A 27,182-nucleotide genomic window follows, 5' to 3' on the forward strand; every position below is an offset into this window, starting at 1 on the left:
AAGAAATGTGTCCAGGTTGTGCGCGTGATTAGTTCATTTTAGAGGAATTAAATCACACACGCGCACAGCACTGTGTTGGTTACAACTGGAGTGGGGCGTCCAGTTATTAATCGTTCAAGGTAGAACTCGCGGAGCGTTCGGTCACTGCGTGTAACTACCTGACGGAGGGAGAACAGACGGGACGTCAAGCCCGTGTGTTCGAGGAATGCACAGAGGCTCACCAAAGTTCGCTCACGAGTGCGCGCACTGCCCTGCGGCCACAATAGCGTCTTGATGGAGTCTGGTAGTATGCCCTGCGCCCTATAGGCCGCGAGCATATCGCGACGAGCATCGGCGAACGCGGATCAGTAGTCGAGCGCCCTAACCACTGAGCCACCGCGCCTCGCTTCGTTCTGTCGTTGTTTCCTCTCTTTCGCGCTCTCCATAACGACTAGAATCAACTGAGGCGAAGCGCATATATAACATTGCTGATGGCCTAGCTCTGTTTGGCCAGGATATACGTAGCGAAAGCGTGGCGACTTCTGCATCGGAAGAGTGCTTTCACTAGATGCGCCTTTATTCATGGTTAAAGCTTGAGCCGTCGTGGTGGAGTGGCAGCGCCTCCGCCTCAAACGCCAATAGCCCTGGTTCCATTCCCAGCCCCGGCAGAGGTTTTAAAGCGAAAGCTTTGCTGGCCGCGAACTTGCGATATCGCCGTGGCGGTACTCCGAGGAGGCATATGAAGTCACAACGCGCGCCTCGCTGCGGATATTTCTCTCTCTCTCTCTCGCTCCCTAGTCACTACTGCGCATATTGCCACTAGTAACATCGAGCCACAGGTGTACCGACGCTGCGCAACGCTGCGCCTTTCCTCAAAATTCAACTTTCAATTTTCAGTTTTCTCTTTCTTCTTTCCCTCTCTCCTTTATCCCTTCCTTTACGGCGCGGTTCGGGTGTCCACCGAGATATGTGAGACAGTTACTGTGCCATTTCCTTTCCTCAAAACCAAACAAAACAAGTGAGCCCATAATAATAATTGGTTTTTTGGGGAAAGGAAATGGCGCAGTATCTGTCTCATATATCTTTGGACACCTGAACCACGCCGTAAGGGAAGGAATATAGGAGGGAGTGAAAGAAGAAAGGAAGAATAGGTGCCGTAGTGGAGGCCTCCGGAATAATTTCGACCACCTGGGGATCTTTAACGTGCACTGACATCGCACAGCACACGGGCGCCTTGCCGTTTTTCCTCCATAAAAACGCAGCCGCCGCGGTCGGGTTCGAAGCCGGGAATTCAAACTCTTTCCATATGCATATTGTGCACTGACCCTTTTTCGCACCACTATATTGTCGCGTACTGTGTTATGTGCTTGCTTTACCGTATAAGTTGCTGTAATGTCTAGCCTGTACTGTGTTTTCATCGGTTCGTGATATTTCATGTTTTATGTTGTTCATAGAGTTCATAGAGTTCATTGGCATGGACAACTTTGCAAAGGCCGTTCATTTTCACGAAAGCAAAGGCGCACAACCGTCGCCGTGGGTCAATGGAGACCTCAATCTCGCTTTAATGTACGTGGCGTTGTTGTCCAACTGCAAAAGCCTGCTTTAATTGCGTTCCGCACATTGGATAGGCAGCGCGCCCTCCCGGCCACCTTGGGTGGTGGCATGCAGTTAATGGTTGATCGCGAGAGATAGATCACCAAATGAAAGCTGCGGCCTAGCTATTGCTGCACTGCCGCATGTCAGCCACAACGCTGTCAGCGCTAAAACATTCAGGTCACATCTCTCTCTCACCACCGCCATATGAATCGAAGCAAGAATCAATCCAGGGAGCCAGTTATGCGTCCTTCCTTTCCTCAAAGCCATCGCCGTCTAGAACATTATCAACGCCAACGCCAACGAACATAGTGAACGCCGACATCTTTCGCTTTCTATATGGTGGATTAGCTGAGATAATCCACATTATTTTTTTTAACGCGTCAGCGTTAAGTAGCTCGTGTCGCAGAAAAGCATTTGTCCGGCGAAAAAACTCTCCTCCTCCCCGTGAGCGAAAAATTTCTCCTCCTTCTCCTCGCAATGTACGCCACTGCCCCAAGAGATAGCGCGCGACGACAGCGCAAGGAAAGGCAGGTACGCTGTCCACCCCGGAACGCGTCGCAAGAGAAGGAAAATGAAACGAAAATTGGCTTGAAGGAAAGTGAGGCCTGTCTCGCATATCTCTGTGGACACCCGAACCGCGCCGTAAGGAAAGTGAAAATGGAATGAAAATTGATTGAGAGGAAAGGAGGTTACCCGTTTGACATATCTCTCGTTCGGGCGCAGTGGGGCCGTGCGGGCACTCAGGAATAAAGCGGTGAGCGGCGAACAACGCAGCGCACATCCAAAGCGCCTTCACCACGAAGCTTGCGGCTTGCTGCACGCTTGCTCGGCGCGGAAGCGATGCTGGCATTCGTGGCATCCGGTTTGTCGATAACGATGTGCCGACGAACTACGACTGCAACTTGAGTCCCGCGCGTTTAGGCAAGGCGCCCGGCAGCGCTTCTACGTGGTTTGCCGCTCCGCGTGTCAGTTCCACCATACGTAGCAGAGCGATTTGTCTAACTGGCAAGGCGTCGCGCCGAATGGCGATGGCGTTCCGTGGACTCCCTGAGAGCGCTGCAACACGCTGTCGCGTTCCACTCTTAAAGGCGAAACTTAAGCGTCCTCCAATTTTTTTTAGGTGGTGAGTGTGCGGCGGGGAGGGGGGGGGGGGGGAGGGGGGTTCAGTGGCTACCATAGATGCCGCCACCGAATACGTTGGTTTGCCGTTAAGCGCAGGCTCAGTTAAGGCGCGTTTATACTCAAGCGTAACTCTCGAGCGCGCGCTGCACGGCGACGTCACGTCGCCAAAAGCGAGACCCTCTATGCTCCAACTGCGCTTGACCACCGACGCGTTCGGCGGCTTAGGCGCACTCTGACCGCACTGGCGGAGACTTGGAGCATGTCTCTATTACGACGCCGAGTGCGCCAGCCACCGCCGGCCCGGCTAGACCGGTTCGGCTCTGCGGCGATGCGCGCGTTGTGACATCGTGAGCCTCCTTGGAGCACCGCCATGGCGAAATCACAAGTTCGCGGCAGTAAAGCTTTCGCTTTAATATATCCCCCGCGAGGCGACAACTCCCTCTACCCCAGCGGAGCACATCTGGTGGAGCTAGCGGCGACAGCAGCGGCGTCGACGTCGGCGCCATCTGTTGGAGCGCGGCAGTGGCGTTGCTAGGCAACGGCAGCTCAAGGTCGTTCATCGGCCACGGCATACGGCTCAAGTGCGACCACGCGACTATGCCTGGCTGGCGTAGTGTTCCTTTCGCAACAAAATGTGCAGCTGATTTTAAATAAGTGCGAAGCAGGTGCGCTAGCACTGCTTACCCCTGCTATACTCTGGACTAGCATGCCAGGCCAACAACCAGGCAGACCTCTCCTGTTCCATTAAAATCCTTCCTTTCCTTTTTCTCCTGCTATAGTTTTATAAGCGATAGAAAGTGCACAGACGCTTTATGAGGCCGCTGAACCTTCTCTTCAGGTAATGCGCGCGGCGCGCCATCGCCGCATTTGTCTTCGTGCTTCAAGCTCATGGAGAGAGAGAGAGAGAGAGAGCGAGGAGCTAAAGCTGGGCCACAATCTCTGCTACGTGCCGACTGTAGGAGAGTTAACAGAGATGCGAGAGGAAATATTGAAAGACGGGACGTGCGTCGCAGCAACCGCGTCATCCGAAAGGACGACGACAGTTTAGCAAAAGATACAGCCCGTGAAACGGAGCCCTCGCCACATTTGTTAGATATCCTATATCCCAGCCCCGTAGGGCTAGGAAGCCACCTCCTCTATCTGCGCCCGTGTGCTGTGCGATCTTCCTGGTGGTCGAAATTATTCTGGAGCCCTCCACTACGACACCCCTTTCTTCCTTTCTTCTTTCACTCCCTCCTTTATCCCTTCCCTTAGGGCGCTGTTCAGGTGTGTGCCGATACGTGACACAGATGCTGCGCCCTTTCCTTCCAAAATTATTTGGAATTTCAGTCGGCGTTCATGGTGCATTTGAGGCGTCCACCGGCAAAGCGAACTATATATATATATATATATATATATATACCTATGAAGGGAGCTAACAGTCACCGAAACCAAGGTGCATAGGGGAATGTTATTTATGTGTTGTGCTTATCAGTGGGATATTATAGTACTTAGATTAATAAATCGCTTAAAGAAAATTACTTATAAAGCAGCAGAAAAAAAAACAACCATGCCGCCGGTGGGATCCGAACCCATGACCTCCGAATATCGCGTCCGGTGCTCTTACCAACCGAGCTACGGCGACGGCTGTCCAATCTCCTGCTCTCGTGGGTATTTATGTTCATTGGGTGTAAGCGAACCTTGAGAGTGTTCACCAGCGCCACCCTTGTCCATAGCAGCGGACGTAGCACGTCCTGTATTACCGGGAGTGTGACGTGGAACGTCATCTAACGGCGAGGGCGGAAACTGTGCGAGAGCCCTCTTATGCTACCTATGGCATCAGGACTGCCAGAACCGAGACCCTCGTTAAGCAATTAGCAGACAAGGGAATGAAATGAGGGACTCGTTTGGACAAACTTACGAAGGGAGCCAACAGTCACCTTAACCAAGGTGCATAGGGGAATGTTTTTTTTTTTAATGTGTAGTGCTAATCAGTAGAATATTAAAACTTAGATCTATCGCTTAAAGAAAATTACTTATAAAGCAGCAGAAAAAACAACAATGCCGCCGGTGGGATCCGAACCCACGACCTCCGAATATCGCGTCCTGTGCTCTTACCAACTGAGCTACGGCGACGGCTGTCCAATCTGCTGCTCTCGTGGGTGAACACTCTCAAGGTTCGCTTACACCCAATAAACATAAATACCCACGATATATATATATATATATATATATATATATATATATATATATATATATATATATATATATATATATATATATATATATAATAGCTATTCCCCTTTCCTTTTCTCAAAGCCTTCGGGCTACCATCAGAGAAACTCTCCCAGACAAACAATCTTGAGCTTTCGCAATGTCGTTATTGTAGGTAGTGATTAAGAAAAACCGTTAGCAGTTAGTACTACTTCACTTGACGATATTTGAAGTAATACTTACAACAACAACACACGAGAATTTTGGAAACTACTCTGAGCTTCACTAGTTCACCTATGGATGTAATAAGCGACATGAAGAAAGGCTGGCGAGTATCTTTAATGAATGCCAAATTTCAGCAGTGTACAGTTCGCAGCTTGTCAACTAACTCATCGCCCTGCACCGTCATGCCTACCCTTGTCTTTCTCCTATATCCCTTCCACCCCGCCATATAGTGCACTGAGTAATATGCCTCACTCGAGTGCCGCTTGCCCAGGTACCGCACGCCGTACAGACCATTGTGATTGCGTCGTTTGTTCTCTCGCACCCTGTTTGCATTCTTGTCCTTTCGATCCCAAGTGCGGGGTTTAAGCCAGGAATCTAAGACTAACCGGGCATAAAAACACGCTGCTTACCGGCCCAAATAATCGCACTGGTATAAAACAAGCGAGAATGTTCCGCACTACCTGGCGATTAGATTCCATTTCCCTTCGGCAGACGAGAGACACTAATATGCAGCGGGTACGCTATAAGAAACGCTGTCATATGGCTGTCATATGGCTGTCATAGGCAGACAACGCCAAGAGTCATGTAACTTGATCACTAGGCGTCCGCAAGGCCCCTATCTATATGCAAATGCGCCACAAAGATGTAGGCATGAATGTAAACATGGAGGCACCTTGAAGTATCATACAGCAGCCGAATAAACGGCAGGTTCCTACTTACCGACGTAAGGCCCGATCGCTTGAGCTGCACTGCATGCAGGGACAGGTTGTGCCGGCGTCCCATCGGGTCGAGCCAAACTGCTCCGGTCAAGCCAGAAAAACTTCGCTAGGCCAGCCAAAAAGTACGTCCAAAGAAGCATCGTTACTTCACGCAAATAAAAAGTTTAGCTAATTTATTTTGCGTATTTAATCGGCAACGATTATTTATCTGTCAATAACAAATTATAACAAGCGAACATTCAGATAATAGCGACTCTACCGACTTAAGCCTTCTTTACACACCTTGCAGCGGATTTATCCGCACTTATGTGCGAAAGTTCCCTTCCAAATACTAGCGCTCGAAAACACCTTTCGGTGAAGCCTGAGGGAATGTTTTAAGTTGTTCTTCACACTTATACATTTTGAGTAAGCCACGCTTGAAAAGCAATCTGCATAACTGCGTGATTCTGAAGTCTATACGGCACTGTAACGTATAAGGCTCTCTCTGAAATTTAAAAAAAAAAACTGATCGCGTCCACTTCTACTTTGTAAATGTGAAGACAGGACGCACTGTACTGAAAAATTTGCACTTTTATGTTGGGATAGTATGTAGGACATTTCTCCGCTAATCCTTCAGGCTGAGTGGGCTGCACGATTGTAACAACTGGAATTATTACATTGAAATACAATGTAAATTCTTAGCTCGAAGTTAGTCGCAGAAGACCGCGAACTCGATCCCAAAGAGTCCACCGTCGATATTAAGAAAAACGCGCTGTCAAGGTCATTTCTTCCCAATTATTTCAAGAGTAACTCGCCGCGAGCTAACGCCACTTATGAAGCGCCTTTAGCCACTTGTAGGCTAGCGGCATCTAAGCTAGTGCTTAAAGTGCAGTAGAAGCCTTTATATTTGTGGAGCCTGCCAGTAATATTCGATTTGTCTTTCAGGTAAAGGATGGCTTTGCCGGTGTGGTGCTAACAGGGCATCCGGGTATAACGAAACATGTCCCAAGACTAGGGTGCGCAATAGCAGCCTGCTTTTCTTGAGCAGGCACGCTGATTCGCTTAAATATAAATAAAGTGTTTCACGCTCCTTTCGCAAGATACCGCCTCACACATTTATGTGGGGCTGGAATGCGCTGAGGAAAATGTTTACGTTGGTACTAAAATTGCGCTAAAAAGTGATATCATGCGGGGCCACGTAAATGTGCAGTTGGAATTGCTAAGCGTCCGTACACAACTGACGTAATAGGTGCTAGTTGTGCTCAGAGAAGCAGTGTCAATGGCAGAGTGGGTAGGATGGGCCGAACAGAGATTTCTATAAGTGACAAAATGGTGGCAAAAAGTTAAAAACTGCTTAGCAGTGCTGTAGTGGGGGTCACAAAGTATAGATCTTGAACTCGCCCCACGTGAACACCGGGGATTTGTTGTTTCGGCAACTGGAGTCCTTGATAGCGAGCTTCGAGAGCAACAAAGCTTGTGGGACTAAAGAAATCCGCGCGCTCTTGACGAAACAGGCAGCGTCCTTGTGTCCAACTACACTGATACGCCGAAGTATAGGACTGCTCGCGAAAGCGAGGCCCATTGCGTTCGGCCGCCTCTTCCTAAGAAGACGAGATTCATCGGATTAGCTCTGGCAGCGCTCAAGAGATTTCAGACGGTGGCGGTTAAATTGGCTTTCCGATCGGGAATTGGGTCGTGACTACACCGCCTGGGCTTCCTCTTCGGCCTCTCTACTTTCCTTGAATAGTGCATGCCGTTCGCTCGCCCTGTCGCGCACTCTAACGCTATTTCTGGTACATGCAATGAATGAGCAAAAGAAGGGCAGATCACGATAAGTCCTTGTTGCCAAGAGCAGGCGCATAGTCTTGATGAGGAGAGACGACTGGAAACAACGAATAAGGGCTGTTTATTTGGGCTTCAATTTCGTTCTTCCGTTCTGAGCCTTATGGAATACTTGGCTGATTTTTTTATAGGCTTTCGTTACGCATTCTTTGAAAACATAGCTTTTAGAATCCGCTTTGCACTGCCAACGGTTATTTTTAGAATCTGTGCAACCACATCGTGACTCTTCTTGATGTCACTTAGCTGGCGGACGCAGATGGCTGTGACGAGGAAGTTATGACCTCAGAAGCGATGGCGACAGCGCCGGAGAACTGCTTCCTAACCATTGAGTGCGTCTAGTTATAATGTTATTTAGAAAGGAAGCCAGGCCATCCATAAAGTATTTATCAATTCCTTCCAGAATATTGAGAAAGCAGCAGCGCTCCGCTGCACCCGTAATTAGCGACAATCCTCGAGCTCCAGCTTTCCAACCTCAGAAAAAAAAAGAAGCTGGAAAATTACTTTGCCGAAGCCCGCAGTGAATCTGCTGACACTTAGCTTCAGTTCGATGAAAATTTAGGAAAAATCTTAAAATAGGAAACAAAGCGAGATTTCTCAAACCTGCAAAATAACGTTCTGAGTAGTGAGACCAACTCTAAGGCTTAAGCAAGGTGCCTATCACTGCGTGACACACGTGCAAAACAGAGCTCACAGTTGAACAATTTTCAACAGAAACTACCGGAACAACCCCTGAATCCCTGCCAGATGACCGCATTGATTCGGGAGCAAACGCAGTTAAGTGTCACGGTTGTCTTACCTGCTTAACGGCTCCGACGAGGTCCTTTGAGTGCTGCCAGGCCTCGGATGAGGGGCCTCCTCGGCAGCGTACGCTGGGCGGCCAGCCGAGATTCCCCGCCCGCGCCAGGCTCTGGACGGCTCGCACCAGGAGCTCGAGCGCGTCTTGCGCCACGGCCGCGTCTGTCTGGGAACCGAGCACAGTGTCCGATGAAGCCACCCCGGTGAGGTCGCGGAATTCAAAGCAGGTTGAAGATACTTCTTTAAACCACTCGTTAGCTTGTACTCTTGCATTATTTTCTTTACTGAAATAGGCGCCCTTTGTGCTTCATTTCTTCGCATTTCTATGGACGTTTTCATAGAAGATCGGGCTCGCTTCCCGTTCTGGTAAGAGCTCTACCATGTCACTCCCTATCTTGGTTCTTGTGGTCACTGCAATAACTGCTGCAGCAAAAAAGCCCCGGCTTAGAGTAAAGTTGTAATGCCTACTCTGTTCTGTCCAGTGTTGACTTGGGCACAAAAAAAGAAGTAGCATATTGGTCCTAGAATGAGACGCTAGTGCTTTGCCATTATAGGTGGTTATTTTGACAGGTTGCCTGATTAGTTTATTCAGACGTATTGTTAAATCATAATCATATTCAGTATGTGCCTCTCTGGGCTCTTTTCTTTGGGACCCAGCGAACACAATGAATCCTTTGTTTATTTATTTGTGATTAAAGGTTCCCTCGGGTTCCTGGGACTTTTCGCCGAGGCGTTTGCCTCAGCGATGCGTGGATCTAGCCGAAAGGTCAATGGATGTTTTCTTCTCAAAAAACCAGAAGCCAATAAAAAGCAAAGTCACCATGCGCACTCAAGGCTTCCGCGATTCGTCCAGCCACGATCACTACTCTAAAGCTAAGTTACGAGTATGAACAAAAGAAGCGCAAGTTTTGCATTAAACTCATATACACAAAATGAACTTGTACCATGTTTGTACTCACTACAAGATTCCTACAGTTCTCACTACCACCCACACAAAAAGGGGAAAAAAAGCTATGCACAATAAAGCATGCTTTATAGTTCAGAGCTCAATACAAACTCCTCCTTTGCGGAAAAATTTCTAAGTGAGCGATTTATTTGAACCGTTTCCTGTTCTAATAGCGAAGAACCCGAAGGTAGACCACGAAGTATCTAGAATCAACACTAAAAAGAAAACGGTGGGAAGAAATTGGAAAAGCTTTGTAAGGAATCGAACAAAAATATTTGTAGGCACTAGAAAGAGAAAAAAAAAACAGATACGAAGAAAGTCTGCATTCCATATTTTGGTGAGAGAAATATCGGAAATATCACATGTCACCGGTGACAAATTTGGCAAGATACTGAAACGCAGCAACCAATTGAATTTTTCATATTCTTCATTTCCGGTTTACCATCCATGTAGTTCAGTCCTTTGACAAGGAAAAGAGGCAACATATTTCACTGATTAAAGAGCGGTAGGATATTAAAATTAAAGGATCGAGATACACAGAATGCATTACGAAAATGATCTCAACCACAACTCTCATAAATGCGGCACATTACAATGCTAACATATCTGCACAAATACGTGGAGGATAACACGCGGTGAACTGTAATTACTTAGTCCTGACTATTTTCCCACAACTCGCATAGTAACTGGAAGTCGGAACTTCCTATTCTAGTCAGCCTACCATGCTTCCGAATATCTAAGGATCGTGTAAGGAGTCTCCAACTCACCGTTATGGGTTTTTTTCGAGCCCTCTGTCCCAGGAAGACCGGGTAGACGCCTGTGCCGGCGTACGCCTCACGGACGGACCGGATGTCGTGCTGCCACAGCTCCTTGTTCAGCAGCTCGAAGCCGCTCAGATTGGTTCCAGAATTTTGGAAGGCCGATAAGTCCACTGTGTGCAGGTCCTGTACCACGTGACATTTGTATTTGCTTATTTGCAAAATTGTAGAAAACATCTAAGGTTACCTTGCATAGGCTATTCACATGTTCAAAATGAAGTGCCTATTTTGGGCAATTGTTCAACAATAACTCTTCTGCGTGGGATAGCCATGAGCTGCCCGCTTATAATATTGCACGGAAAGCTGCCGCTTTAGTGCTAACGATTCGTCTATCTCCGTATCTATTACAGCAGAGGCTGGAAAGAAATCAGGAAATCAGGTGGAATGAAACAAACTATTGCACCTATGGTCCATAGCATCGCGTAAACTTCATAGGCTGTGCTCAGAATCCGGCTTACGCTCCTTCGATAATAGGAGTTTACATGCTGCATATTAAGGCACTCTCTTGTACACTCGAATACCTTCATCTGGCCGCTAAAGCGAGACTTTAGTATTTCAATAGACACAGGGCAGTATCTTAATCATGGAAACATTGAAGCTGATACAGGAGCTAGGCTTGCTGAAACAACAATGGCAGTTCTGAGCATACTCATTGAGCTATCTATGTTGTGCTATCTTCTGAAGTCTAACTGCTTTAATGTGATCTTAAGCATGTGGCGTTACGAGTACTTTATACAGCAGAACAAATATTGATATACTATTTCCAGTTGCTGTTTCATTTATATTAAACGGGCGTCTCAAAACTATTATTCGCCGTTTGCGTTCGGAAATTTCCTAGACACCCGCCGCAGTGGCTCAGTGGTTAGGGCGCTCGGCTACTGATCCGGAGTTCCCGGGTTCGAACCCGACCGCGGCGGCTGCGTTTTTATGGAGGAAAAACGCTAAGGCGCCCGTGTGGTGTGCGATGTAAGTGCACGTTAAAGATCCCCAGGTGGTCGAAATTATTCCGGAGCCCTCCACTACGGCACCTCTCTCTTCCTTTTTTCTTTCACTCCCTCCTTTGCTCCTTACCTTACGGCGCGGTTCAGGTGTCCAACGATAAATGAGACAGTTACTGCGCATTTCCTTTCCCCCCAAAAAAGCCAATTTCGTAGACAAAGCTCTTCGAACGAGAAATGGCCACCAGATATGACACCTTCAGCACAGCATGTACCGTGTTACCGTTGACGTTACCAGATTACCGGGAGCCCGACCACCACCGCTGAGCACGCGCTGATTGGTTCCGACGCTGCAGGTGCGCGGGCAGCTGCCACGTACCTGGCGCCATCTGGCACTGTCAGGATGATCTGCGCATGCGCATTGGCTGCGCGTGGGCTCGCGGTGCTCCGTTACGGTAACGGTAACACGGTACACGGTGTGCTAAATGTTTCTGTTGTGCACAGTTTACATGTGCGCCATGAAGTGAACAGCACCATCTAAGGTGCGCACAGTGAGACGAAGAACGAGAACGAATACAGCATTTTAGCCGCCGCGGTGGCTGAGCGGTTACGGCGCTCGGCTGCTGGCCCGAAAGACGCGGGTTCGATCCCGGCCGCGGCGGTCGAATTTCGATGGAGGCGAAATTCTAGAGGCCCGTGTACTGTGCGATGTCAGTGCACGTTAAAGAACAACAGGTGGTCGAAATTTCCGGAGCCCTTCACTACGGCGTCTCTCATAGCCTGAGTTGGTTTGGGACGTTAAACCCTCCATAAACCAAACCAAACCAAACAGCATTGTGTACATTCTCATAGTTTGTCCTAGTGTGTGCGTCTAAGATTGCGTTGCTCACTTCATAATGCTTATTATTAAAATAGCCCGTCAGAACGCCTTTACGTGTGCGGCCATGCAGAAGAGGTTTTTCATAGGTAATCAAACAGCATGGCATGCACGAATCGCTAGCGATACAGTTCGGTTCGTCAAAATAGTGTATGGAGCACCACTGCTGCGAGTGGTAAAAAATGATTTCACAGTTTCTTTTTTTATGGGTTCGCCAAAACTCGGTGATTCATCAGGCCGAGTGCACAAAACTGAATCTTCTCTGGATATCTGGGCCCTTGCCATGACGAAAACGAGAGTTAATTGCATCGCTTCCATGGCTCCTGCATAACGTTACATTTATTGGCTCCATCGCAATCATTTGGTCTTAAAGACAGGCAACAAAGCTTGTTGAAATTTATTATTAGGAACAGGGGAGCATGGGACTTATGTACAGTCGGGGTCAAGTCTGTGTGCCCCCCTCTATGTTCCGAACCACTCCTTTCCATGCTTCATGCGGACACCTCTGCCGACGCACTCCTGGTGTCGTTGCCGGTGCAGCGGACCTATCTCGACACCAAGTGTGCATCATCAGGTAGCGTCCGCATGCTGTGCGGCAGGTATCAGAACTTGGAGCGTAAAGAGGAGATGGGAGGGTGGGGGGGACAGAGAATTTCGTCCCCGACTGTACCTGGTGACGCCATCATCAGCGCTGGTTTGTGAACAACTACTTTGCTTAAACCGCAAAGCCCGCAGGCAGTTCAATTTAGAGTGGGCGACAAGTAGAAGGATAACACTTTCCTGGAGGATCGTAAGCTGATGCTGTGGTTATTAATAACTTCTGTACTTAAATAAAAAACCGCAGATGTGGAACGACCCAAATACAAAAGGAGCAGCTGCTGCAGGAAAGTGCATATTATATACGATAGCAAATGAGTTCAACATACCAAAGTGGTGACGACGTAGTTGTGGTACTCGGTGATGATTCCAATTTTCTGCGCCTAAAAATGAGCGTATAATGATGTCAGAAATAAACAAACGGTTATGCAGTCATCAGGCGAGTTTCATATTTTCAAGCGTACAAAGAAAGATCTGTCTATTTTTGCTGGGAAAACAAGGAGATAGCATATTTAATTTTTTATTATTGAGTGCCAAATGCCACACGCAGCAAACGCAAACTTCACGCGTAATAAAGTTATGTCACTTAGACAAAAACACTGCCGGCTGCATATAAAAAAAAATGAAGACACGCTTGTTTACTCAGACTTGGGTGCTAGTTTAAAAACCACACATGGTTGAAATTAAACCACTACCCATAATTCCGTCATGAGCTATAGTCCATGGTCGTGTTACAGAGAAAAGCTTGTCACTATTAACATAAATTCATCCCGTTAGCAAGCCGATTAATCACTACTCTCAGCCGCCGCGGTGGCTGAGTGGTTACGGCGCTCGGCTGCCGGCCCGAAAGACGCGGGTTCGATCCCGGCCGCGGCGGTCGAATTTCGATGGAGGCGAAATTCTAGAGGCCCGTGTACTGTGCGATGTCAGTGCACGTTAAAGAACCCCAGGTGGTAGAAATTTCCGGAGCCCTTCACTACGGCGTCTCTCATAGCCTGAGTCGCTTTGGGACGTTAAACCCCCATAAACCCCATAAACCAACCACTACTCTATACTAAAATAACTGTGGTGGGGGAGGGGGAGGGTTTAACTGGCGGATTTTACATTTAATACTAGCCTAATCAGCCAGGCATTACGCCAGATCTTCCATTGAAAATGTTTAGGACACCCAAGAATGCCTCTGGTGGCGCCGTTACTGTAGTTGAGTTGCGTAAATGTCCTGATACTCTGAATAAACGGCAAGAAATATGAGGCGGCAGTGACAGGATCGTGTCCGCATTCGTTCAGACTTGGTCATCTCTGCGTGAGCAGAATGCGTGCTTAAGTTCGCGCCCCCAAAGTTCCTGTCAACGCAAGTGAGCTTTCGACAACATTGTACTTTTCCCCATTTTCCTAAGATTTTCTGACATGGTGGAAAAACTGTTTATAATGGGGAAGCGTTTTCGAAAATTGGCCCACTTTTAGCACCATTTCACGCACTAAACGTGTTAACAACGCATTCTGACTTTTCGCAGCTTTAAGCGCTATTTTCCCTAAGTGGTTCCCTTGACGTGATAAAAAGTAGTCGCGCGTGCTTTACGAGAACGCCAACCTGACTGCTACATTTTTATATTGGAACAGTTGTTTCCTTTTTTCTCTCTCAACCCATTACAACATGCGCTATCGTGACGCCTTCATTTTTGTTACTTGGTCGTTTAACTTTCGATGACCAGGTAGAGAAACCAGCAGAACAGGACGCGTATACAAGAGAAGGAATTCAGCGTCGTCCTTGTGAATTCCTTCTCTTCTTTACGCGTCCTGTTCCCTGGTTTCTCTACCTGGTACCAGACACGAACTGGCCCAAAAAGCTACTCTTCTACACTTCCTGTGACGCTCGCTGAATAAAATCTTCAAGTAACATATGCTACCGCATTCGTTAGCTATGATAGTATACCATCGGCATGCTAGCTTTCATGAGAAATATGAAGTTTAATCTTATGCTGATGTCCTGTGCTTTTCATGTTTGATCAACGTCTTGTAACACAGTTACTTTATTTCAGTCATTTCTTTTGGAAAGTTGATGGCAATTGCCAAAACTTTGTGATGCTTCTCCCGCCTAACTCTAAATAGATAAAATGGCTAGGTCGCACCGAGCCAGTAGTAAAAGAGGGGCGAATAATGACTCAAAACTTATCTGTGTCTTGTGCATATTGATCATTGTCTTCTTCTCTACAGGCAACATGGGCACTCTCACTTTTTGTAAGCGACACGGGCCTTTACCCGCGTTTGTGATGTTAGAAAATGTGCCTTGTATTTTTCATCTGCCTTCTCCCATCACCATCATTCCCCACCGTGATCCTCCTTTTTTTCCCCTTTTCCCCTCCCCCAGTGCAGGGTAGCAGCCCAGATATTCATTTTTTTGTGGCCAGCCTCTCTGCCCTTCCTGTCGATAAACACTCCCTCTAAATTTGACTTCTTATACCATCGGTTTCTATTCATTATAATAACGGCTTCTTTTCTTCTATTCTCTCCCACATGATGCACTAATGTCTACAATTACGACGTGCGAAGCAGTGGGACAGCACGGCTGAGCAAATCCGGCGTACTCTATGCCAGTATTTGTGTACCACGCCCTTGCGCGCGCTAAAGTATCACGCATGCTTGATGAAGAAAGCGCAGATAAAAGTGCAAAAGATAGGCTAACAGCGACAACGACAAAACACCACCTTTAATAAAGTTTCAACCAGCTATCGGACGTGCGTACTTCAATCTACCAAAACGTTAAAGGCGCGCGTAGAAGAACCGTGATCTGCCATAAAAATTGTGGGACATGTTATGAGCTGGGCACACGTATTTACAATTCTGATAAAGCCGCAGTCACACTAAAAGAGGCATCAGCGGAACGCGAGCTAGCCTTTATGTAAACGCTGGCTTCGTACGACACGCGTGGTAGGCACTGTCAACTCCTAGACGCCTCAACGGCTTGAATAAAACACAGAAAACACTTTGCAAGACCCATAGACATGTTGACACGTACGGGAAGCCAAGTTTGGCTGGATGCAATTGTAAAAGCTTTCAGAAAGGAAAAAAACGTTCCACGCAGTAGTGTTTTATCTTCAAACTGTAACCCACATTTCAGCCCAATTCTCTTTGTAGGTGAACTGCGCACCGGCTTCCAGCAGGATCAAACCACACTGCTAGGAATGGTTGAAAAAAAAAGTCGAAATAACAGGCTTACCAGTCCTACAGCAGTGACCATCAGCCGTATTTCTGACAGGGAAAATAAAATCTAAGCCGTAATTTACATGCACTGAGACACCATGCTGTCAGTTACAGAAGACTAAATAGGGATGAAAACGCAGGCGGCTTATGGTTGAGAAGAAGAAACAAATAAGCTAACACAAGATAAGGTGTTCATATAAATTAGATAGCGACGTCCTGGCTTTTTTTTTCTTGGCGCTTATTATCTGTACTCTTGTTCTTTGTCCTGCAGATTAAGAATGTCTGCTGCTGCTCAACAGCTTGGTTAGCCGCAGGCTCCGTCACATTTACCTGAACCCTATACTACGGTTTCCTCAAAAGCCTCAACTCTAGCAGTGGTCACCACAAGCGGAGGTTTATGGATCGCTCCCTCGTACAGCCCTATATTCGATCTTTTACACATGAAGTAAGACAGAGCATACGTGCCTAACTTTACGGATTTCTCCACTAGCATGTGCTTCCCAGCGCAGCCTATATTTGATGTGAAACAAAGAAACCATCGCAACAGTTCGTTTCAAGCCCCTTTATCAGCGACAGCTGTTAATGACACATTCTCTCGGTTTCGCGCCTTTCTATGCTCTCCGCGCAGCGCAGAATTGATACCAAACCAGACAGATGAAACCAATGAAAGATGAAGAATAGCCTGCCATTCTAAGAGTAAAAATGGTAGTGATGCAATAATAGCAGTGCAGCTATGCTGACGGCTGCACAGAAGCCTGTCTTCTGGAATATACCAGCTCACCCGTCATACCTTCGTTCGCTGAATATGAAAGCACGTCATAAAACGGAGCCGAATATCCCACTCTCCTGGCACAGCTTCATTTAGTCGTCTTTTTGGCAGTGTCCAAACTTATCTTCGCTTTCTATGCGCGTTCAGCACATCAAGTCATTAAATACTACCTGGAAAACCTTACCAACTATAATGTCGTGCTGCTTAATGTCTGGGTCCCGCAACAGCCCTTGGACACACAGCGTGGTACAAGGAAAAGCATCACAAGTGCTCGTGTCAAAGCGAAACAGCTAATGCTTATTCTACGCATTAGGCAGCACGACGCAAAACTATAGGAGCGCATGTTGAGTTTATGTATGCCTTACGTGTTTGAGCACGTCCGCCAGCCTCTGCGCGGTCAGGTCCAAGACGATGTTATTCTCGCCGGCTTTGGAGATCTCTCGCAGTAACGGTCGCGGATCTGCGTTGTTGAGCAGAAGCCGCAGCGATACCGGCACAGGTTGGCCACCGGGCAAAGGCATGTGGAGTAGACCGCGCAACCGCACCAGCGCTGGGAAGCGGAGAAAGGAGGCGCCGGCGCAGTCACACGGAGAGGAAATCGTTATCAGAAACAGAGTCCATTTAGGCCTGGTCATCATGAGATCTGTGTTCCTGGAAGAGAAGATTGACTCGCAAGTACAGTCGCGTACAGAATAAAACTTGGGACCATCTTTACTGCATTCTTAGAAAATAAAATGTGATAGCACGTGGAAGTTGGCCCACACCCAAATATTGCGAGGGACCCCCAAACCTTTGAAAGTGGGACCACCCCAGAAAATGGATTACGCTGGATTTCTGGGTATATTAAGGTGAATTTGTGGGGATAATTTGGTGGGTCAAAGTAGACTAGTTGGGATTAGTGGCTGGAATAATGTGGAAGACTGGTTCGGGTTAGTATTATCCTATATGATGATGTCAGGCACTGGAACATTCTGGTCCTCAGATTTTAAATTTGGTGATGCTGATTACGTCACGACCTTCTCGACTAATCAAGAATTTGGTTACGGAGAAACCGGGTGGTTTTTGCAAGACGACACCCAAATGCTATCGCATTAATACCAGTTACATTTTATAGGTTAATTTTTTTTATTTGTTACTTAGTGGAATTTATTCGGCTTTGATGCAAATACAAGAAAATGTAGCTGGTGCTCTTGAGCACAAAGATTTTTCCGTAACGTAACGTTACACAACCCGTGAGAAGAGTGGTCGGTATTATTCCGCGCATGATTATACGTATCCACCAGACGACGACAGAAAGGACAGGTTCTCGGGAATAAGGAAAATGTTTAGATAATTTACGCTAGGAACTGAAGAATAAATTTTTGCTCAAAAATCGCAGTTCTAAACGCTCCAGAGCGCCGACTGCGCACATCGCCTATTCGGTGATCTTCAACGTTGCAAGTTATCCCAAGGGACTAGAGTGCTGCACGCCTTTTGTCGGTTAGTGGCTCACGTCCACCACGGAAAGCATGTTTTATCGTTGCACATGGCCAAGGCAGTGCACATTATTACACGCAACACGTCACAAATACTAAGCACTGTGATTTCCCTTGTAGATGTGGCTTATGCGTTTAGTAGTGCCAGCGTTGTTTTTTTATATTTAACACGCGAAAAATGAGCCGGAGGTTGCTTTATGTACGCTGAAAAGCGCCAAGGCTGAACCAGCCGCGATAACTCCGTGGTTAGCGCGCTCGGGTGCTGATCCGGAGTACCCGCGTTAGATTTTGACCAAAGCGGGAGCGTTTCGATGGAGGCGAAAGGCAAAGGCGCCCATGTGCTGTGCGATGTCAGTGCACGTTAAAGGTCACCAGGTGGTCTAAATTATTCCGGAGACCTCTACTACGGCACCTCTTTCTTCCTTTCTTCTTTCACTCCCTCCTCTATCCCTTCCCTTACGACGCGGCTCAGGTGTCCGCCGAGATGTGAGACAGATACTGCGTCATTTCCTTTCCCCAAAAAACCAATTTCCAACTTTTCTGAACCAGATGAACCAAATCTCTTAATATTTTTTTTCATCCTGCGGAAGTTCGGGGCAAATTAGAAGTTGGCTTGATACTCAACTCAGAAGTGACCAAACGAGACGATTAGGAAAGTAAATTAAAAGCTTAAAATACGAATAAATTTTTCTCATCTTGAAGCGTCTTACAGCTTCAATGCATGTGGCGTATTCCTCTCACGCCGTACAGAAAGTACTTCTTGTTGCTGGTGACATGCCTAGTGTGCCAGTGTGAAAGCTCTTGTATATCTCAGTATGGCAGCTGTGCCCGAGATTTTTACGAAGAGAAGGCGCAAGAAGCGAGCACCTACGCTGCCTCCTTTTCCGGTCTCGGCAAGTTCTCCGTGAAAACCTTATTTAAATTTGGGACGCAGTCGATCAGCCCGAGATATATTTCATCGCACCTGAATTTTCAGGCGCACGAAGAGCAACAGTTCCAAGTTAGTTTCGAAACAAATAGCTTCTAATAGATAGCTTCGAAATGATGTAGTACTCTTTGTCACACTGTTAACAGCAGCCTCCATGGGTATTCTTTGAAACAAGAAAAATATGTTTGATAGTATGCCTTACATGTGTTTCAAAGGGCCATGCTCTCATTCCGCACCCCCAGCAAGGAATCACTCTCACGCGCCCGTAAAGCGATGTTTCAAAATCGCCTTACAAAAGGCGCTTCATACTTTCAAAACCTGTTCCAGGATTAATCTGGTTATTCTTAAAGAAGGGGCGACATCATAGGTTTCTAGGTAGGCTGTGAAAACAAAAAAAAAACTGCTTTGAAATCTTTTTTCTCTTGCGGATTCCTATGGGCGCTAAGTTTACTTTTCACCCCCATGTTTTCGCCCAGTCGTTCCGGCTGGTGAAATCAGCGCCACCGCATCTTGCTTACATCACAGATCGGTGTCGGTCTATACATTGCAGCACCAGCTCGTTCGCTGTACCGCGTTCGCCGATGCTCGTCATGATATGCTCGCGGCCTACAGGGCGCTGGGGATACTACCAGACTCCTTCAAGACGCTACTGTGGCCGCAGGGCAGTGCGCGCAACCATGAGCGAACCTTGGTGAGCCTCTGTGCATTCTTGCAACAGACGGGCTTGACGTCCCGACCGTTCTCCGCCAGGTAGTTACGCGCAGTGACTGAACGCTCCGCGAGTGCTACCTTAAACGATTATTAGCTGGACTCGCCACTCCAGCTGTAATTTATACGTAGTGTTGTTCGCCTGTGTTGTTACCTCTTTATCATGAACACATGACGCGCGCAACCTGTATATAATTATTATTGTGAAAATATTTTTGTATGTATTACCTCTCCCCCATCCTTTCTTCCCTTTCCCTCACCTCTTTCATCTAATTTCTCCATTCTGCCTGATATATCTTTTAGTTCCTCAGCCCCAGCTCAAGTGCTTCAATAGCGATGGCAGATGCTGGGACTAGCAAAAATCTGTTCCTCTCTTTTTGTTATTATTTTATTAAACCACCCCCGCCACTGCTACTACTACTACTACTACTACTACTACTACTACTACTACTACTACTACTACTACTACTACTACTACTACTACTACTACTTTTATATGTGCCGTCATAGAAATCGTTTTGGATGCAAGTGGTTGGGCAACAAAAACAGTGCCCTGTCGACAGAGGCCGCCAGTAAATTGCTACAGAAACGTGTATAGTGGAAGAACGACTCTCTTTCATTACACTGTATGACGCAGGTCATGACGCAGCACGACAACAACGACACAGCATATATGTAATGATTAGATGTAGAACTAGAAAGTAAGCGTTTAACTGGACATTTTCGCAATACCTTTTCAAGCGACTCGGACAGAAAATATTCTACGGCCTAAAGTTCCGTATTTCGCAACGGTACGTCTACTAGCTTATGATTCGAGAGCGACTGCAGTAATCCTAAGCCATCAAAGCGTAACTCCCACGACATTAACAATCGCTAGCACGATAGCTTTCGAACTTCACTCAGGAAACATGTAACTTAACAGCTATTCCCGCAGTGCAAGAGCTTATACTAATTATCCTGAGGTCACATCGTTTGAAACTGTAACACTCAAATGGGAGTGACTACGTGATGCATTACTGCCAGGAAGGACCCAATCTTTAATGTGGATATTTTAGCAAGGCAGAAACTAGGGCTAGTTGGATATTGTTTGATTTTAAATTCTGAGGTAGAAGAGGATGAAGACTAGCGTACGTCCTGTGTATTTGTGTTCTGGTCCCTTGTGTTCACTAAGCGCTAGAAAATATGAGTTCAAAGGATATTTTAGCTCTCAGAGCCATCAATTGTTGGCCTTTAAGTCAAAGTAAATAAAATAATCACAATTCCTAGAAACAAAGAATGGGCCAAATGATTATTTTTTAATGGCACAAGATATTAGTCTGAAGGAATCAGTCTGTTTGCTCTAAGGATTCCGCACGTCAAAAGGCGTGATTAATTTCCCACGCCCCAGTACGGACGAGTCGTCGGATAAAAAGTTGGACGTATGAAAGATTAATGATGTGTCACAGTTTGGTCCTCCTGTTAGCACACTCTCTCTCCGCTGCACTATGTTGTTTTTATAAAGTACTGGTTTCTCCTTCAGAAAATAATTAGGAAGTGCGTCTAATCATGAATTATTCCAAAAGCAATGCTCCAGAGCGGCCACCATTCGTTTCATCAGCAAGGCACACAGAATATAAAAATAACCAAGCGGCGTTAAATAACGACTGCTAGAAAATAGCATGCAAAGAATCAAAACAACAGGTTTCATAATCACAGCGCCTTGATATCCAGCTTCCTTGAACTGCTGACAATGAAACTGCATTTTATCTTGATCGGCAGAAGTTCAACGGAACGAAGCCATGTAAGTGACGTGCCGAAATTAAACATCTTTTAATTATTTCAGAATCAGTCCACACGTTAGTTGCTGTTTGCTGCTTCATTAATTTATTTACTACCTATTTATTTACTTTTAGCACGTTTCAGCCTTGCATCCTGCACGACGAAACAATACAACAGACAAAAATTTAGACAGATGAGTCACAAAAATCAACATTTAAAAAATCTTTAAAGCGCTTAAAAGCACAAATTACAAAAAAGGCATTGGAATCACCTGCAGCTTGAAAGGATTCAAAAAATGTTTTTGCTTGCGCAGCGCGCGACAGTGAAATTAAATATCTATGGTGCAAGAATAGAACTCAGCTTTAAAATATCATTGCGAGTACTGTGTTCTAAGCTTTTCAGTTCATGGTGGCTTTTGTTTTGATGTCTTAGAAAATTCAAAAGTTACTGAGTGACTCCAATTGTGGACACTGACGCCTGTATAAACTTGAACTATCCAATAAGACCACGTACGAAATGTGGCAGAGACAGCAGTGAAAAGTGCAAGAAAGAAATATTAATAAAAACTAGAAGAAAAAATTAGAGGAAGCTTAAGCTTCCCCTTTGAGAGTGCAACGCGACAGCATGTTGTACCGCTGCAAGGGAGACCAGGGAACGCCATCGCCTGTAAGGCGCAACGCCTTGCCCGTTGAAGACACCTTTGAGCACATTTCTCTATTTTTTTCAATTGTTTCCATTAATTAATTGATCAATTACACACTCAAAATTTTCTTGATTTTAATCATCAAGCATTGTTTTTTTTTTCATTCTGAGCATTTTAGCACCTTTGAAAACTCTTTTTTATTTTTTATGTTTCATTTCTCTAAATAATAAACAATCAATTAATTACAATTATTTCATTAACTCGTCATCGCCTCTCACACAGTAATTCATTATCAATCACTATAACCAAAAATTATCATGATACGATTTTTTTTTCACGCAGCCCCCCCCCCCCCCCCCCTTATTTCTGACACGCGGTGCCGACTAGTACTACGCCGACGGCTTTTCGTCCGAACGAACTGTATGCGCTGTCGCGTAAAATACTGAGGTTTTGATTTGTAACATTTCCTCTTCTGATCCATTGTTTTCCTCTCCAACCAGCGGCAACCGTCACCTGTCTTTTCGGAGCAACGACACAGGCTACGTCATTGGCCAGATCTGCTATCAAAGACGGTTTTTACGGATGGTAAAGATGAAGATGGTTTCTTTAGAGCGTATGGTCACTGAAGCCTTTTTATTCGCTGCGGAGCCGTCAAGAAACAACAGTAGGACTTTTGTTGTTCTAATTTCGGTAATCAAGTGAGACGGTGCTTCAATGCATCTCCGCTTAGCTGTTAAATATACTGCTTATATAAACAGTATTTTAATTGTCTCTGCTTTAACTACTGACTTGCAGTATCTGTATCATCCCATATTGTTGCACATGCTGACAAGCAATATATATGATCCGCAATCTCTTCCTTTGATCCGCACCGGTATTCTGTCAGAACTGCACTTTTCCTTGATTTGTATCCAGTACTTTTTGTTTTGTATGCGCTTTGAGCCAGTTCTTCACAGCTGATGCCTTTTATCTATATTTCGTTCGGCAGTCCCAAAATTAGCAAGTACATTGCCCTGATTTAAGTTATCACAGCCTAATCGAAAGAACTTCTGGAAGGGATTATGAGGGTGTTTTTATGATCCCCATCGATTCGAATTTAAGAGAATTAGCTGCTGTGCAAACATCAAATGCCCGCTGCTTCCTGACACTAAGGCAGGTGTTGCTGTAGCTGTTTCCGCATCGCTTTCTACGATGCTTGTAGCAATGCTATTTCTTACTATTTGAACGAATACAGCATTGCCCATTTCTTTTTCTAGCAAAGCGTGTGTGTAGGTATTGCTTTCTCTGCCAAAATTCCAAAGGCAACTCGGCTCACCTTCAGGCCTCTCGTAGACGATGGTGAAGTGCGTCCAACGCTGCGCTTCCACAAGGTCCCGCACAGCTCGTGTCAGCTCTTCGGGCGAAGGCGTCAACGTCAGGGACACACTGTCCGGAGCCACGCGGTCACCTCCGAAGTCCTCCCGGTGTAGATAAACGTGCGGCACCCGGTGCCTGAAACAGGCACTGCGCACCAGGGATGCCGTCTCCGGCAGCCGAGGACCCAGAACTGCCAGCATCCCCTGTTCCAGTAGTCCGCACACTGGCGTCCCCACGAAGCATACGATAAGGATTTAATTTTTTCATGCGACTCTTGCAAATGACAAGTCTATGAGCACTTGAGTCTGGGAAGAAACTTTACTCCTATAGGAGGAGAAGATTCTCTCTTGGAAACGATTCGGCATTCGCTTGCTGGTGTGACGACTATAATCAGGCACTAAGCTTTCCCAGTGGGCGGAATTCGGCGCAACGTTGCAGGTGGCGCAGGCCACACAAAGCACTGCATTAACTTGCGGGTACATACGTCTTCGCATGCAAGTCATTCACCAGAAATAAGGGTCGCTGATTCGACCGACACAAGCAATGGTCTCACATACAGCACTCAGGCGCCACAACATTCATGGTTGTACGCTGAACCAGTTCCAAAAACCTGAAAATTTTGGAAAGCACTATCCTCCTCCGCACATTAAGATTGTAATTGTGAAAACCAGGACGAGAAAACCTGCCACAGCCCTCACACCAGCGAAGCCGATTCTAGAGACAACTTTAGGAGACCAGTTGCCTTTATTTGCGCCAGTAAAAAAATCCATCAAAACTGCACCAAGCCTAAAAACAACCTACAATAACCCCAGGCTTAGGGTCTTCCACTACGCCAGGTATTAAATGCACTCTTCATCTCCCCGGTTAGCTTTTAGGCCCACTTTATAATAATGAGCATCGGTTTTGCTAGCGCATCCGAGAACATATGCTTCCTGCTAGTTACACAATGCGGCTGTTACGAACAGCGACAGCCTGTCTGGATGAGCAACGACGACTGCAAGTCTCGCCTCAAGGCAGCCAACACTTATGCTTTTACAGGGTGGCTCCGAGCAACTAGATGGTGATCGCTCCCACGCTTGCCGCCATGGACCACGCGGAGCGGACCCAGGTGTCAGCTGGTTACAATTAGCAAGCGTTGCCCGGTTGGTGTATGGGACCCGAGAGAGCAGAGGCCTGAAAGACGCCGCCGCAGAGAGCGAGCGGCAGTTACCTTCCCCAATTGTTGTGACTATGTTGGGGGAACAAAGAGGCCTCGTATCCGGTGGGAGGCGGCGTGCCGAGTACAGCGGCGGGCTAGCGGTTATCGTCTGCAATCTTCGCAAGCATCTCAAAGGACCAACGACCCCTTTCGGCTTCTCGACCCGACCTTGCGATCTGGCCCTGCGCGTCGGCTGTCATCTCTTGAAGAACAGGTGTCACCAGCGCGTGGGAACCTTCGACTGTCCAGATAACATCGCCTTCCGCGGTCGACGTGAACCCGACGGCATCCTCCTCTTTCCCAGGCTCGACATGTGACGGGGGCGTCTCCATATGTGCGGTGGTGTGAGTTTGTGCGCTTGAGTGAAAGTTTCAGGCCACTCCCACACCGGCGAGGGCGTCCTCAACCTAGGGAATTTAGGGACGAAGAACGATATAAACCTCGACAGCGAGTGCAGTGAAAATCATCCTCCATTCTTATATTTACGCTAGTAAAAATGTAAATAAACCTACTATACAGTTTCCTTCTTAACGGAGTCGGACAACGTCCTTCGGAGCCGGGGCCTGCGGTACTGAACGAGTCACCCTACTCAAGGGCCCCGCCATCTCTAACAAAGCTTACTAGCACGCAAGGCAGGAGTTTAAGAGTAGGCGATTGGGATGCCCGGCGCAGTTTTTGAACTAAAAAAGCTTGATGGAACTAACCGGGTTATGTTTATAAATTTTTGGCTGCGCGTGAGTGCCGGATATGTCTGCTTCTACCTACCAGTCTTGTTTTTAGCGCATCTAGTTTAAATAGTGAATTCCTAGGAAGTGGGCCCGCTCAGCATTTTCTTGCTAGTTACCAGCCTTGAAGTAACAGGCGCTTTTAACTGGCAGTGCAAACGAAGAAATTAATCAGGAAAGAAGCGGACGAGAAATACGACACCTTGTCTTAATTTTGTGCTCTAGGCTTGAGCCTTTTATGAAGAGCAGTTAATGATAAAACTATTCTTGTCGCTCCTACATTTTGGAAGTCAAAAACGAGTTTTTCGACGGCGGAGCAAAGATACTTTGCATCGATTTTTATCGCTCTCGATTCTACCGCCCCATTTTGATTGGTAGCCACTCCTTCTTACGGCAGGACAGGTAGGTGAGAGGACATTTGAGTTTTCATCTTTGTTATCCATATCAAGGGTGACAAGTCGTGTAAAAACAAAAAAAAATGGAAAGCGCCGAACACAGTCCACTTCTTTGGTTACATGTCGAGAAAATTGCGCGATATAAGGTGTTCTCCCCCGCATTCCTGCATCGTCATCATCATCATCATCATCATGAGCGAAATAATTCTATGCTGCCCATCATTCGGAATGAGGAGATTAAACGGCTAGGTTCGAGGTCTTCAGTCGGCAGCAAAAGTTTACGTCGTGAGGGTGCGCGCAAACAATTTAAGTGCCAAAACGTGAGCGAATTTGACGGTTATGTATGGAAGTATGGGGAAGTGCATGCTTAATTTGACGGTTACAGTACCAGGCAACTGGCTCGACAAGCAGTGCGACAATAAACTTGACCCCTAGAACATGCACCCCCGAAACATCTGTTGCCGACTGGTCATGTATCAGCAATATGAAAATGAACGCGAAGTCGCCGCCCAAGAACCAAACTCATAATTTCTTGCACATAGATCTTGAAACGTGTTAACCTATCATGCATGTGGACAAACACGAACTAAAACGTTCTCCTCACTTAATTCGGACAATAGTCGCTAACGTCACACTAATAAATAAAATAGTTAGTGTTCCATTTTCGAGTTACTTCACCCTCAGACTGGTAAAAGCGTCTCTTAAATTGCAGCGTCATTCATCATAGGTGCTTGTAACTATGCAGGCAGTGGCCTGGTGTGGTCTCAGACTTAAGGTTTAGTCAGGAGCTCATGATGCTACTAGTGGTCGCGAAAGAAGAAATAAAGGAGTAGTTGCTGATTAGCATCCTCCAAAGCGCTGGCATAATACTACAGAGGAAAGCTATATAGCTTTCACAGAAACTTCGCATTTCAAGAAATTATCATCCTTGTCCACAGTCCCCTGTACCGTATTTCAAATCTTTTTCCTATATGATTCTCCTCAATGTATATATTTGGGGAGAGAAACAGGAAACTTTAGAGGCCTTCCATACTAGAAACAAAGTTATGCTATCTTTCAGTCACACATCTGTGCAATCCATCGATAAATATTCCCCTACTTTGTTATATCCTTGTTAAGTGGCATTGCTCTTCTGCACATTTTTTTTTCGTTTACTGCAAGCGAATTTTAATCATAGTACAACTTATTGGTGCCTCACTTGGAATTCATAATATTCAATAAGCCTTATTTGTGAGCACACTGATTGCTATTACAATTCCAATATAAATTTAGTTTAATGCGCCAATAAAATATTACACTCAACACTGATACGCTCCAAACTAGATGATTCGACAACTCAGTTGGCAGAGCACCGTAAGCGACACGCGGAGGTAGTTGGTTCGAACCCCAATGGCTGCATG

The 27,182-nt window shown here is 46.4% G+C and overlaps 1 protein-coding gene across 2 annotated transcripts in view; it reads right to left on the bottom strand.

Moving 5' to 3' along the window:
* Positions 1 to 27,182, bottom strand: part of LOC144099454 (glutamate receptor ionotropic, kainate 2-like) — a 126,135-nt gene that overhangs the window by 31,752 nt on the left and 67,201 nt on the right. For both annotated transcript variants that reach the window (XM_077632763.1, XM_077632762.1), the window contains exons 4-9: positions 23,424 to 23,687; positions 16,962 to 17,146; positions 12,956 to 13,009; positions 10,164 to 10,340; positions 8,452 to 8,616; positions 5,836 to 5,940 (exon numbers count right to left, since the gene is read on the bottom strand). In XM_077632763.1, coding sequence (XP_077488889.1) covers positions 5,836 to 5,940; positions 8,452 to 8,616; positions 10,164 to 10,340; positions 12,956 to 13,009; positions 16,962 to 17,146; positions 23,424 to 23,687 — 950 coding nt within the window. The remainder of the gene's footprint in view (positions 1 to 5,835; positions 5,941 to 8,451; positions 8,617 to 10,163; positions 10,341 to 12,955; positions 13,010 to 16,961; positions 17,147 to 23,423; positions 23,688 to 27,182) is intronic.

This window comes from Amblyomma americanum, chromosome 7 (assembly GCF_052857255.1).
Source record: "Amblyomma americanum isolate KBUSLIRL-KWMA chromosome 7, ASM5285725v1, whole genome shotgun sequence".
Lineage (NCBI taxonomy): Eukaryota > Metazoa > Arthropoda > Arachnida > Ixodida > Ixodidae > Amblyomma > Amblyomma americanum.